The following is a 15,010-nucleotide window of genomic DNA, read 5'->3' on the forward strand; positions in this document are numbered from 1 at the left end:
CTTTCTGTTCAGGACCCTCCTGAAAAATGAGATTTTATTTTTGTTCAGGACCCTCCTGAAAAATGGAATTTTACTTTCTGTTCAGGACCCTCCTGAAAAATGGGATTTTACTTTCTGTCCAGGACCCTCCTGAAAATGGGATTTTACTTTCTGTTCAGGACCCTCCTGAAAAATGGGATTTTACCTTATGTCAGGACCCTCCTGGAAAATGGGACAACGCTTTCAAAAATGAAATACTACTTTACTATAATCTTTGTTTGGGATAACTTTCGTTCTAGTTTTAATTTTGAGTTTCAGGAGCCCGCCTAAAGAACAGGGTGATGAAATAGCAAGTCAGGAGCCCGCCTGAAGAACAGGGTGATGAAATGACAAGTCAGGAGCCTGCCTGGAGAATAGGGTGAAGAAACGAAAAGTGAAGCAACAAAGCGAAGCAATTGAAAGCCAAGCAACAAGTTGGAAGAAATTGCAAGTCAAGAGCCCGCCTGAAGAATAGGGTGATAAAAGTCGAGTCAAGAGCCAACAGAAGCTGTATAGATAGGATTTTTGTAATTTCATTTATGTTTTAACTTGTAATTTTCATTTTTGATGTAATGACAGAGCCGCGGACCGGAACCTCAATGGAACCTCACTCGACTTTTCAACTCGGTATAGTCCATCTCCTTCCAATCCTTTGAGATACTTGTCACTTGATCCCCTCATAACTTGGGTGGGTAGGATGTCCTAAGTCAAGACCTGGTATTCCTCCTTCCTCTTACTCCGTGCTTTTAAATAAAGGTCAGGACAAAATTCCACCTCGTTGTCTACTGCTTTGTATGAAAACTCCATGTGTTTACATCCAAAGGGGGCATGATGTAGACACCTAATTTCGTCCCTCCCAATGTCGTTTTTACCCATTCTTATTTTATCCTACCTTGTACCCTCACCCATGTTATTATACGCTCACAAAATACAACAAAAAAATATAAAATAACAAATCCCTAACAAAACCTATCCTAACTAATTCTATCTTATCCTAACAACCTACCCAATCAAAATAAACCACATCACACCCTACCCCCACCCCTACCCCTACCCCCACCTCACCACTCCATACCCTACCCCTTACCCCTACCCATGTGTACCCACTGCCTCACCCACTCTCACAATACACACTACAAAAAGGAGGATCAGTAACAAAAAAGGGGAGACCATTTTTTTCACAAAAAAAAATTTTCATCTTCTTGACTCACCCTCAGCGGAAACCAACATACAGTAACGATAGCCGAGAACAACGACAATCAACGCCGAACAACAGTAAAACCACCGGACATCGAAAAAATTTGATGGTTTTTCACCTCGCTCCTTGTTGATCTTCTTCACTCATTCTCACAGCACACAAATCTCACATATACTTACACACTGGAATACACGATAAGCATACATCCACTAGAATTTTTCTTTCTTCTTCACAGTATATACACGCACAGAAGTTGGGGCCTTTTTCTTTAACAATAGACTCACTGATTTGCACTCTAACTTTCGATTTACACAAAAAGGGGGAGACAATTCCACTCCACCTTACAGTAGCACACACAGAAAGCAGACACATGAGCGGAGAGTGAAGCAGTGGGAAAAATTTGGAGCAGGGGAGCTCCGGTGAGGTAGATAGAGGTCGAGTTAGTCGAGAAAGATCGATCAAGGAGAGAGAAAACCAAGAGAGAATCGGGGAGGAAAGAAAAATAAAGGAGAGAGGGGTGTTTCTCCGGCGAGTTTAGCCATTGCTACATCAATGCTCGTCTGAAAATGGAGCAATCGGTGATACTCCGACCCAGACTAGCACCAAAAGCGATCCCACTCCGTTTTCAGGTCACGTCTCACCGAAATTCCATTAGTTACGATTGCGAAAATGGATGCATAATTTCGTTCATGATTCCAATCTGGGTCAGAATTAGTCGCCGTTGTTCGGGTTCAATTTCAGTTTCGGTTTGCAATTTTTCGAATATCGAGTTGGGGCTTGGTTGGAGATTGTTGATTTGAGGTTCATCGGCACGGGCTCTACCGGATTTAATCGGAATAATACTTGAAAGCAGCATTGAGGCTTTCAGATTTAGGTTTTCTTAAATATTATTATCAACAAAAATCGATATTCGGAAGGTTCAATTCTATCCTTGCTCCTCTCAATTTTACGTAATCCTGAATAATTTGCGTGTTTGGTATGTTCGAATATGTGCTATGTGTTGGTTGATGTTGGTTTCGGACTTTGAAAGTGAATTGATAAATCGAAGCATGTGTTAATCATTGGTTGGGAATGAATTTGGGACGGGAATCAAAAAATTGATAAAAGTGAATATTATGATATTTTGATACATTGTTGATGTTGAATGTGATATGCCGTCGAGCGGGTAGGCAAACAGTAAGCTCGGGTAGGCAAGGTTAGAATTGGTGTAGTGTTGGAAGCTTTGGAATATTTGTTGAATGTTTTGTTTATCGTATTTGAAAAGTGTATTATTTAACCGGGGAATGCCCCAGGTAATTTGTATTTACTCACCGAGGAATGCCTCGAAGAATTTTGTACGCTAAGGATGTTCGTGATCAAGGCCCGAGGCATTGGGTAAAGCATGGTTTAGGACTAGTGTAGGTTATTTCAGTATTTTTATTTCGGGTTGTAATAATTGGACTGGACTTTACATTTTTGTTTTGTTTTGTTATTGTTTGATTATTTTGCGTGCTTTTGTGTGGTTTGTACATTTCGTAATGCCAAAATAGTTGATACACTCTACCCAAGCGACCGTGGTTGAACCACGAGATCGAGGGGTGCCTAACACCTCCCCTCTGTCAACAGAATTCCTTAGCTGGAATCTCTGTTCGCAAACCAGTTTAGGAGTCAAATGGTTTCGAAAAGAATTTTTCAAAGGTGACTTGGCACACCGGATTATGCCAAGTGGCGACTCTGAATAAAAAATGTAAATAATCCTTTTCCGAAACAAATTTTCATTTCTTGTCACTTAAATAATAAAACCCTTTCGAACTTAAAAAGCGAATTTTTTTTGAGTACGTAAAAAAAGGGGTGTGACAGAGTCAATTTTCAAAGTAAGTTGAATTATTAAAATAAGAGGATTACTAATTCGTTCACTCTAAATAAATTGGATGGATCATAGTTTTATCAATAAAGTTTGTCACCTCTCCATGTTTTTATTGAATTGGTGTAAGGACATGAAACATTGTGACATGCCAAGTTATATCATACTACAAATACTACTACTATTTATGGAAAAATTAGACGAGTCAACTTTCAGCGTAAGTTGAATTATTAAAATAAAATATATAAAAATGACCTAAACTTGACACTAAATTATAACTTTAACTTTAAACTTTGATAATGCACAAATATGACCTTTAACTATTCAAAACTGCACAAATATGACTTCCAATCCTACGTGGCAAAAGGCATATTCAACACGCAAAACTGGGCGCATCCAGCTTAAAATCTAAGGGCATAATACATAAAGATGACCTTAAATAAAATCATAATAATAGTAATTATTTTTTTAAATTAAAAAAAGTTTAGGTGCTGCTACTATAGAAATAAATAAAAAAAATTATTATTATAATAATAATAATAATAATGACAACAACAACAACAACAATAATAATAATAATAACAACAACAACAACAACAACAACAACAACAATAATAATAATAATAACAATAATAAAAACGACGTCGTTTTAACACAAAAAGCAAAACTTTGACAGTGCACAAATATGACCTTTAACTAATCAAAACTGCACAAATATGACCTCTCTCCAAGTCATCCCTTTTAACGACGTGGCACCGTGTGATTGAATTACCTTTCCACGTAGGTGCGAGTGAGACTCACGCATGGAGTTGCAAAATCGGAGGTCATATTTGTTCAGGTTTTGAATAGTTAAAGGTCCTATTTGTGCACTATCAAAGTTTAAGGTCAAAGTTATAATTTGGTGTCAAGTTTAGGATCATTTTTATGTATTAACTTTAAAATAAGCGGATCACTAATTCGTTCAAATTTAAATATATTGGACGAGTCATAATTTATGAACTTATTTTGTCACCTCTGCATGTTTTTATTGTATTGGCTTAAAGACAGGAATCATTGTGATACACCAAATTATATCATACTACAAATAAGCACTATTATTTACGAAAAATTGGTCAAGTCAATTTTCAAAATAAGTTGAATTATTAAAATAAGGGAATCACTAACTCATTCAAATCTAAATAAATTGGATGGGTAATAATTTTATGAATTGATTTTGTTACTTCTGGACGTTTCCATAGAATTGGCGTAAGGACATGAATCATTGTGAGACACCAAATTATATAATACTACAAATAGCACTGCTATTTACGAAAAATTGAACGAGTCAATTTTCAAAGTAAGTTAAATTATTAAAATAAGTGAATCACTAACTCGTTCAAACCTAAATAAATTACACAGGTCATAATTTTATGAATTAATTTTGTCACTCTGCACATTTTTATTGAATTGGCGTAAGGACATGAATCACTGTGAGACACCAAATTATATCATACTACTATTACCACTACTATTTATAGACTAGTGACCTCAAAGCTTTAAAACCTAACTTCCAAGTTGTTGCAATTGAAAAAAAAAATTATTGTAGAACAACTAGAAATGGGAGAAAGATGGAGTCTCACAGGCACCACAGCCCTTGTCACTGGTGGCTCCAAAGGCATAGGGTAAATGAGTTTGAATTTTATTCTACTCTTTTATCTAAATAAATCTAAGTAATTAAATAGAGTAATATTTTTAATGGAAATAAATTAAAATGGACCACTAAAATAATTCAAATTATGATAAAATCTGTCAGAAATTTACTTGTCGAAAATGTTTTGATAGATTTTCCATCAGAAATCTCACATTTTCGACCACGTTTTTACATGAACATTTCTTTTTGGTAGTATATTTCCTCTCTAATTAATTAGCTTTGAGTATTTGACGTTGTAAATAAATTTTGTAATTTAATTTCCACCGTGAGTTTTAATATAATTGACGTATTTGTATTTATACGAGCTTTTATTTTATACTTATTTTAATTATTAGTTTAGTTTATACATTGTTTTATGTCTTCTACTTTTGTGTGATTCGTGATATTTTAGGTATGCAATAGTGGAGGAATTGGCAAATTTTGGAGCAAGAGTTTATACTTGTTCACGTGATGAAAAGGAACTTCAAGAATGCCTTGAAATTTGGAGAAATAAAGGACGTAAAGTTGAAGGTTCTGTTTGTAATTTATTATTTCGTACTGAACGTGAGAAACTTATGCAAACTGTTGCAAATGTATTTGACGGAAAGCTCGATATTCTGGTAAAATTAATTTCCTCTACTTTTCTTTTCTTTTAAATTTAAATTTTATTTCATGATATGAAAAAAGTGTTTAACTTTAAATCCATATTTGATAGTACGGAATATAAGTAATTGTCCGGAGTGAATGTGATTAGTAATTGAAAAATAAGATAAATAAATTATTACAATATGTTATATTACAATGATAGGTAGAAGGCTGAATACATAGACAAACTCCTGAACTTTTGACTTTTTTCGTATTGGCACCTCAATTAGGTCATGTACCTATTGAACTCTTTTATCATTCACAAACCGTGTGAATTAAGCACAATCTGCTGATGTAACAAAAAATATAAACTGCGTGTAATACACACGCTAATGATGTGGCAAAATGGTAAATTAAATAACAACACATGACATTTTAATATAAAAAAAATCTCTTTCAAACACCCCTTTCCCGTGTTTGAGCACAAAAAAGAGAAAAAATTATATTTTCTTCTTCTTCACTTATCCCTGAATTTTAATTCTTTTTTTGTATCATCTTATTCTTCTTCACTTAGCTTTAAATTTTATTTCTTTCTTTTTTTCCACCATTGAAGCACTTCTTCCAACTTTTTTGTTTTTACTTCTTAAACCCAAATTTTAATGAGAAGAAAAAAAAAAATCTCAGCTTCACTCCTTTATTTCTCCACCAAAACAATATCCACCAACAATTTTAGATGAAAAAATAATAAATTTTTAGATTTTGAAGAATCAATAATGGGTAATTGAAGAATCAATCAAAAGAAATCATTGATTGAAGTTATAAAATGTTATGTTTAAAGATTTATGAAAGAAGAAGATGGCGGAGGCATGGGAGGGATTACAATGGAGAATATGATAATTTTTTTTTTTAATTCCTTCCACGTGTCTTTTTTCAATTGGTTGTATTTTTTATGTTCGTATTTTTTGATTAATTATGGCTTCTCACTCTCCTAGTGGAGAGTGTATTACACAAGCTATGCCATGTCAGTGAATGTTAGCAATTGTGCTTAATTGACATGATTTGTGAATGATAAAAGGGTTCAATAGGTATATGACCTAATTGAGGTGTCAATACGAAAAAAATTAAAAAGTTCAGGGACCTGTGTATATATTCATTCATAGGTAGAAATACTTCAACCTATCAGGATATATATATATATAAATTAAATCTTAAAAAACTATACCTATAATTTGAAATTGAATATCGTACACTAATCATCATCTACCAAAAATAGCCTAATAATTAAAATGAGGAGGGGAAAGAAACTTAAGTAGTTTAGTTAGTTGATTATCTACACTTTCATCATATTAATGGATCTTGACTTTTTCATCTCGTCCTTTTTTTCATTTTCCTTTCCAAAGAAAAACAACAACAACAACGATGATGATGAATATGATAATAAAAATGATGATGATGATAATAATAATAATAATAATAATAGTAATCATATCAATAATAATAATAATTATTGTTGTTGTTGTTAAGAAAAGTGAATTGTCTATTTCATCAGAGGTAGAGGTATGGACTGCGTACATCTTACCCCCCCCAGACCCCACTAAGTGGGAATACACTGGGTTTGTTGTTGTTGTTGTTGTTGATTAAATTTCAAGGTATTTATAATAGAAATAAGAAATATATTATTTGTGTGTCCTATACAAGGTGTCAATATAGTTTTACTAAAAGATAAGTTAGTTCACGTACAATAAAAAAAGTCCACTAATAAGAAATAGAAAGTTCTTGAAAAGACGTCTGATTTTCTTTTTACTGACAACACAACTAAATACTGGCACTCAATTAGTAGTGATAGCACATCACTCGGCTCATCGGCACCGTACCTCCCTTTCCATAGTATTATCAATCTCATGCTAAACTAACAATTACATGCATACAAATTAAAAGAAGAACTAGAATTTAAAGTTTATGAGTTCAGGAATTTACTATATGCACATTATTGGATCAAAAAATGCCATACATGATTTGAATCAAAGTTATACCAAATTTTTCTAAAGTTGTAATTTGTTGATGATTAATTAGGTCAATAATGCTGGTGTAGTGATACATAAGGAAGCTAAAGATCTCACAGAAGAAGATTACAAGATAGTTATGGGAACTAATTTTGAAGCTGCTTTTCATTTATCCCAAATTGCTTATCCATTTTTGAAGGCTTCTCAAAATGGAAATATTATTTTTGTTTCTTCTATTGCTGGACTTTTGGCCATGCCTTCTGTTTCTCTTTACTCTGCTTCCAAAGGTAACACTTTTCTACTTTATTGCAAATTACTTTTCATTTTTACATTTGGTGAAATTTGAAAATCATTTTATTCTCTTTATTACTACTCTATTAATTATATATAGGTGCGATAAATCAAATAACAAAGAACTTGGCATGTGAATGGGCCAAGGACAATATTCGAGTCAATTCAGTTGCTCCAGCAGTTATTCTTACCCCACTTGTTGACACTGGAATTAAGGTATCATAAAAACTTTCTTTAATATATTTTTGTTTTTTATCGATTTCTTTTTTTACCGAAATCGCTATGAAATTGCTATTAAAAGAAACTAGTTGAGTATCTCGAAAGTAAGTGTCCCTTGTAAATTAGGAAAAATTTCTTTTCTCTACTAGTATGTTAGTAAAGAACACGAAAAAAGATTGAGCCCGTGCACATATGAAACTTAGGTCGCAAGGCAAGACATACTCATTATCATTACAATCATAAAATGTCATGAGATCGAATTAAAATAAAAAAAAATAATTAAAAAACGGTCATATACTTGACTCCAACTTAGTTATTATCATTGTACCAAAATAATATATTATTTTGTGAAAATGTCTCAATCTATGCAACATAAAACATGACAAAAAGATAATGTTGTTTTCTTCGCCTTTGTTTTTTAAAAAGAGTATCTTCTTTTACTACAGGAAAATCCTCAAATAAAAAAAGAAATAGACAGTTACGTTGCCAGGACTCCTTTGGGCCGTGCCGGAAAGCCCGAAGAAATCTCTGCAATAATAGCTTTTCTTTGTTTCTCTGTTGCTTCATATATTACGGGTCAAATTATATATGTTGATGGTGGATTCACAGCTAATGGTGGATTTTAGATGTAACGCCTATATTTATGTACTTTAGTATAGTGTTTTAAATGTAACACCTATTTATGTACTAAAGCAGTTTACATTCAACTAAAGAAACTTGGGAGATAGAAGATCTATCAATTCAGACATTAAATATGATGTGATTAATTATTTTTGTTTTTCTATATACACACTGAACGTATTGTATTGTATGACAGAGGTGTACAACTTAGTATTGACAGAGGTGTATAACTTAGTATGGTTTAATTAGTTGTTTCGTATTTCATGACAAAGGTTTATAAAAGATATGTAAATTCATGTCTCATATGATGTGATTAGTTTTTTTTTTTTTTTTGTATTATATGAATATAATCTAGGAGTATGAAAAAGTTATATAAACTGATGACCCACATAATGTGATTAGTTTTTTCGTATCATATAAAAAATGTATATAAATTGTATTCCATATAATGTGATTAGTTGTTTTGTATTATACGAAGAAAATATATAAATTGGTATAAAATTGTAGTAGTGTATGAATTCAATATTTAATATGCTATTTTACATATTAGGTAAAAAAAAAATATTTTTCAAATATTGGGCCTGTATTGAGGAAATTACATATTGCAAATAATTTTTTTAACATAACAATACATTGTCGTGAGGACTTATTTGTCATATCTAATAGCTCATAAAACTTAAATCTAGATGTAATTTATGTATACATAAATTTTTACACTCGTTTTAGGATTCTTGCGATACAAATTCTGACAAAAAAATTCACAAATAAAATTCACTTCATACACAAAATCTGACTGATATTCACTAGAATATGTTTCTTGAAGAAGATGAGAGATGGAGTAGAAAAAGGAGAGAATAAACACAGCAATAAGGTACATATAGAGTAATTTTCACTAACTACAAACAAGAGGTAAGAAAAAGAGATAAGCACAAATAGAGTTTTACCCAATAACAAAGGAAGAATATAATCAATTTATCAAATTTTACTTCCCTAATAACTACAAATATGAAAATTAAGGTAAGATGGAAAGACAAACACAAATATATAGAAGATAATTTAATTGATATATAATCTATTAAATAAATTTTTAAATAATTACAACAACACCAACAACATACCCAGTTTATTCCCACATAATGTGGTTTGGGTAGGGTAGAGTGTGTCACACTCCTTTTTTACCCAAAGATTGATTTTTTAAGTTCGAAAGGATTTTTATTATTAAAGTGACAAAAGATTGATTTATTCTGAAAAAGGATTATTTTTACATTTAAAAACTCAGTGTTGCCACTTGACATAAATCGGGTATGCCAAGTCACCTTTGGAAATCTTTTTTCAAAACAGTTTGACTCTAAAACTAATCTGCGAACAGAGATTCCGGCTAAGAAATTCTGTTGATCGAGGGGAAGGTGTTAGGAACCCCTCGATTCAGTGGTTTGACCACGGTCGCTTGGTCACACAAAATAATCAATCAAACAAACAAAACAAAACAAGTCCAAAATATAGTGTTTGGTCCAATTATACAGTCCAAAATAAAAATACTAAAAATATAAATCCTATTCTAAACTATTCCTAGACTAAGTTCCACCTGCCGCCTCGGGCCTTCGTCACGAACATCCTCTGGGTACAAAATACTTCGGGGCATTCCCCGACGAATAAACACAAATACCTCGGGGCATTCCCCGACCAGGTGCATACATTTTCTCAGATATGATAAAATAAAATCATTCAACACATATTTTAAAAATTCAACAAAACCACAAATTCTAAACTTTGCCTACCCAACCTACGTTTGCCTACTCATTCAACCTATCATGATACTATCAAGTTCGATAATATAGTGTCCATTTCAAATTAAACAACAATTCAATGAATTAAACTAACTGACATCCACCCTTTTTATCTGTTTCCATTCACACCCCACGATTAAAAATTTCAACTTAAAATCAACCAATCAAACTACGATAATTACGGAGAAACTCAAGCACATTCAAACACATCACCAAATCATATCATCAAACATGTTAAGATAATAAAAGAGTAGAGTTAAGAATTTGGACCACAAAATAATTAATTTCTGTTGATAATAACGAGCTAACGAGGCACGAACTCAAAATCCCAAATAAAAACCACAACAACGACCAAAAATCCAACTCAGTATCGAGAAATATAACCCGGACAGATTTGACACCGATAAAAAAACCCCAAATCAATGATTTCCAACCGTCCATAAACTAACCCGCTGGAATTTGAGCTGGTTGGCCGTTTGTGCCTCGCCAGAGCTCCGAAAGACCACTTAGCCCATGAATCGGGGCCTCTCTCTGGCTAGATCTTGTTGGAAAAATCCAGAAATAGAGAAGGGCTTGGGATTTCACGGAGTTGCTGGTGACGGGCTTTAATGGGTGACACTAATTCTGACAAAAAACTCACCAGAGACAGTCAACTCCGTCCATTTTCCTCTATTCGTCACTCTCTTTCTCGATTCTCCCTACTCCAGTGTTTCCCGATCACCGTTGACCCCCCTACACTATATGCGTGTGTGTGAGTGATGTTCTAGTGAGAGTGTGTGTTGGTTAGGATGAGTGTGATTGGAAGTCTATTTCTCTGTGTGTATTCTCGAAGGAGAAAGAAAAATGGAGATTGGCTTGTCTGTGCAGAATTGTGTGGGTGGTGTTGTGTATTGTTTTTTGGTCAAATAGTGAGCATGAGTGTTAGGTGGGTGTGTAAGAAAGTGGGTAGGATTAGGTGGGGGTAGGGTAAGGTAGGGGGTAGGGTAGGGAGATGTGAAAAATGAGTAAAAAATAATATTTGGGCGGACAAAATTACGTGTCTACATTATGCCCCTCTTTGGATGTAAATACAAAGTATTTTCAAATAAAGAAGTAAACAACGAGATAAAATTTTGACCGACCATTATTCAGAATAAAGGAACACAAGGAAGGAGGGCAGTCGATTCTTGATTTGGCTATCCTGCCTATCCCGAGTTATGAGAGAGTCAAATCATATGTAGTTCTAGGGTTGAATAGGAGATGAACTATACCGACTTGGAGAGTCGAAGTGAGGTCCCGTTAAGGTTCCAATCTGTGGCCCTGTCATTACATCAAAATAAAATTACAAGTTAAAACATAAATTAAATTACAAAAATCCTATCTATACAGCTTCTTTTGGACTCCTGACTTAAGTTTTATTACCCTATTCTTCAGGCGGACTCTTGACTTGAAATTTCTTCACCCTGTTCTTCAGGTGGGCTCTTGACTTGCAATTTCATCACTTGTTGCTTGGTTTTCAATCGCTTTACCTTGTTGCTTGACTTCCATTTATTTGCCCTACTCTTCAGCGATTCTGACTTGCCATTATTGACTTTCTATTTCACCACCTTATTGCTTGACTTTCAACTTCTTCACCCTACTCTTCAGGCGAGATCCTGACTTTCAATTTCATTAACATTCAATTTCATCACCCTATTCTTCAGTCGGGCTCCTGACTTATAATTTTCTCACCCTGTTCTTCAGGCGGTCTCCTGAAACCAAAATCAAACTAGAACAAAAATTATTCCAAGCAAAGATTATAATAAAGAAGAATTTTATTTTTTCGAAAGTATGATCCCATTTTTCAGGAGGGTCCTAAACAGAAAGAAAAATTTCATTTTTCAGGAGGGTCCTGAACATAAAATAAAATCTCATTTTTCAAGAGGGTCCTGAACAGAAAGTAAATTCCCATTTTTCAGGAGAGTCCTGAACATAAAGTAAATTTCTATTTTCTAGGAGGGTCCTGAACAGAAAATAAAATTCCATTTTTCATAAGGGTCCTGCAAATAAAGTAAAATCTCATTTTTCAAGAGGGTCCTGAACAGAAAGTAAATTTCCATTTTTCAGGAGGGTCCTGAGCATAAAGTAAATTTTCATTTTTTAGGAGGGTCCTGAACAGAAACTAAAATCTCATTTTTCAGGAGGGTTCTGAACATAAAGTAAAATTTCATTTTTCAGGAGGGTCCTGATAAGAAAGTAAAATCTCACTTTTCAGGAGGATCCTGAACATAAAGTAAAATTCCATTTTTCAAGAGGATCCTGAACAAAAAGTAAATTCTCTTTTTTCAGGAGGTTCCTGAACAAAAAGTAAATTTTCATTTTTCAGGAGGGTCCTGAGCATAAAGTAAATTCTCATTTTCCAGGAGGGTCCTGAATAGAAAGTAAAATTCCATTTTTCAGGAGGGTCCTGAGTATAAAGTAAATTCCCATTTTTCAGGAGGGTCCTGAACAGAAATTAAAATCTCATTTTTTAGGTCCTGAACAGAAAGTAAATTCTCTTTTTTCAGGAGGGTCCTGAACAGAAAGTAAATTTTCATTTTTCAGCAGGGTCCTGAATAGAAAGTAAAATCCCATTTTTCAGGAGGGTCCTGAACAGAAAGTAAATTCCTATTTTTCGGGAGGGTCCTGAACAGAAAGTAAATTCCTATTTTTCAGGAGGGTCTGAGCATAAAGTAAATTTCCATTTTTCTAGGAGGGTCTTGAACAGAAAGTAAATTCTCATTTTCCAGGAGGGTCCTGAGCATGAAGTAAATTTCCATTTTCCAGGAGGGTCCTGAACAGAAAGTAAATTTCATAGATGTGCATTTCCAATGGTAGCTGAATTAAGTGAAGCAAATTTGCCCCTGTTTGAACAAAGAAAATTTGTCAGTTAAAAACTTAGTGGTGGTTTGCAGCACTTGGCTTTCCTGACACCTGTTCCAGTGTTCATTCCCTTCATTTTGTTTCAGATTGCTGGAACTTTCCCCTGCTTTACCGTGTTATTGACCCAAACACAAATTAAGGAAAATGACTCTGAAACAAACGCAGTATCTCTGCTTTGTCATGCTCCTCAGATAAACCCTTTGAACCTTGGTATTTCTATGAGTTCCCAGAATTGTCTATTGACAGAACTTTATGCATGCCTTTTTCTGACTTGTAATCTTGTTTCTTTCATGTGCTGGCCCTTTGTCTTGCTTTGTGCAATTGAAGAAGCTGGTAGCCAGTTTTGAAATCTTTTCTCACTTGTTTTGACATGGACTTAACTCAAAGATAAGAGAAAAATGACAACAATTTTTATTTTATTAGGATAACTGACTATAAAAATATAGCTAAAGAGAAGAAAGAAACGACAATGAATGTCTCCGTCAAAAAAATAAAATAAAAGTTTATCTGAAAATGACATTCAACTCTAATGATTATGACATGCATATCGGATTAAACTGCTTGATCTTTCTATCCAAAACTTTCTACCAATTGTTTTTGAGTTAATGACCTCGAAATTGAGTTGCTTCCTTAGGTCAATTGCATCTAAGACCCCATTCGGCTAGTGGCCTCTTGAATGGTTTTTGCCAACAAGCTCTCTCATTTTTCTTTTCTCAGCTCACCATTGCCTTATGGTGTCCGTGAGAGTTTTTCGCCAATGAGACTCTCTTATTTTCATTTGTCTCAACTCACTGTTATATTATGGTGCTCGTGAGGGTTGTCACTGATAAGACTCTTATTTTTATCTCCCTCAACTTACCATTGTCTTATGGTGCCCGTGAGGGTTTTCACCAATAAGACTCTCTCATTTTTATTTCTCTCCTGATTCCTTATGCTGAGGAAGATAAGTAGTTCCCAAAATGCGTCATCACATCCATTGCATAATTAGCCTTAGCATTTTCAAAGATTAATCTGAAGGTCTTTCTTTGGTTATAACTTGGCTTTTGGATAGGGTTAGAAAGAAAAGTTAGCATGGGGCCCAAACGACACTTGAAGTAGGGTGGGACTTATAACTTTTGGAATCGACTCAAACAATGAGGATTAACTCATGCCTAGTTTCTTTTGACTGGGCAATTCTAAATGGTTTATTTGGTTGGACCAAGCCCAGAGTAGGGCAGCCTACGTATCTTCCCCCCCAAAAGAGGAGAATAAGATCACGCGTACTTCTGGCAGCTTGTTCTTTTGCTTGATTGTTATTTTTGTTTTTTTTTTCTCTTTGGGATTTTTTTTTCTGACCCTATTTTTGATATTCTTCTCTTTTCTTTCATTTTGGACATATTTTTTTTCTCGATACTTTTCTTTTGAGTTTTACTGACTCTATCTTGATTTCAAAAAAGGAATATAAAAGAAAATAGGACTAAAGCTCAAATGGGATAAACAAAGGATGACACAATGTTTGGATAGCAGAATGAAATACCTTCGTCATATCAATCCTTAAAAATGCAAGCACATATCATGCAATATGGAAGTAAAAGATGAAGATCATTTGTGATATCTTTTGCAGCATTAACTTTGACTGAGTCTGTGCGTCACTATTTCTTTTGTGCTTTTCTAGCATACAACTTCACTTTTGTTGCCTATTCCTCATATTGAATGACTCATGATTTTGTGGAGCTGATTTTCGTTCTGTTCACGCAGCCTCTATTTGACCTAATTGAGACATGTCTTTCAATTGATGACCAAGTTATTCTTGTGATTCTGAAAATAAGTTCTTTAATTTTTAAAGAAGTCTTTAACTTGTCACCAAATGTATCAATACTCTACCTTTTTCCTCAGATGTTCTCTTTTACTAACTTA

General features: G+C 33.9%; 1 protein-coding gene across 1 annotated transcript; it reads left to right on the forward strand.

Annotated features, from left to right (window-relative positions):
- The first annotated feature begins 4,587 nt into the window (after positions 1-4,587).
- LOC107854516 (tropinone reductase 1) lies at positions 4,588-8,664 on the forward strand. Its single transcript, XM_016699519.2, has 5 exons — positions 4,588-4,720; positions 5,141-5,348; positions 7,387-7,603; positions 7,708-7,823; positions 8,273-8,664. The coding sequence occupies exons 1-5, from the start codon at positions 4,656-4,658 to the stop codon at positions 8,450-8,452; spliced, it is 786 nt and encodes a 261-aa protein (XP_016555005.2). The 5' UTR covers positions 4,588-4,655; the 3' UTR covers positions 8,453-8,664.
- Positions 8,665-15,010: the final 6,346 nt, after the last annotated feature.

The sequence above is a fragment of the Capsicum annuum genome, chromosome 10 (genome assembly GCF_002878395.1).
Source record: "Capsicum annuum cultivar UCD-10X-F1 chromosome 10, UCD10Xv1.1, whole genome shotgun sequence".
NCBI classification, from domain to species: domain Eukaryota; kingdom Viridiplantae; phylum Streptophyta; class Magnoliopsida; order Solanales; family Solanaceae; genus Capsicum; species Capsicum annuum.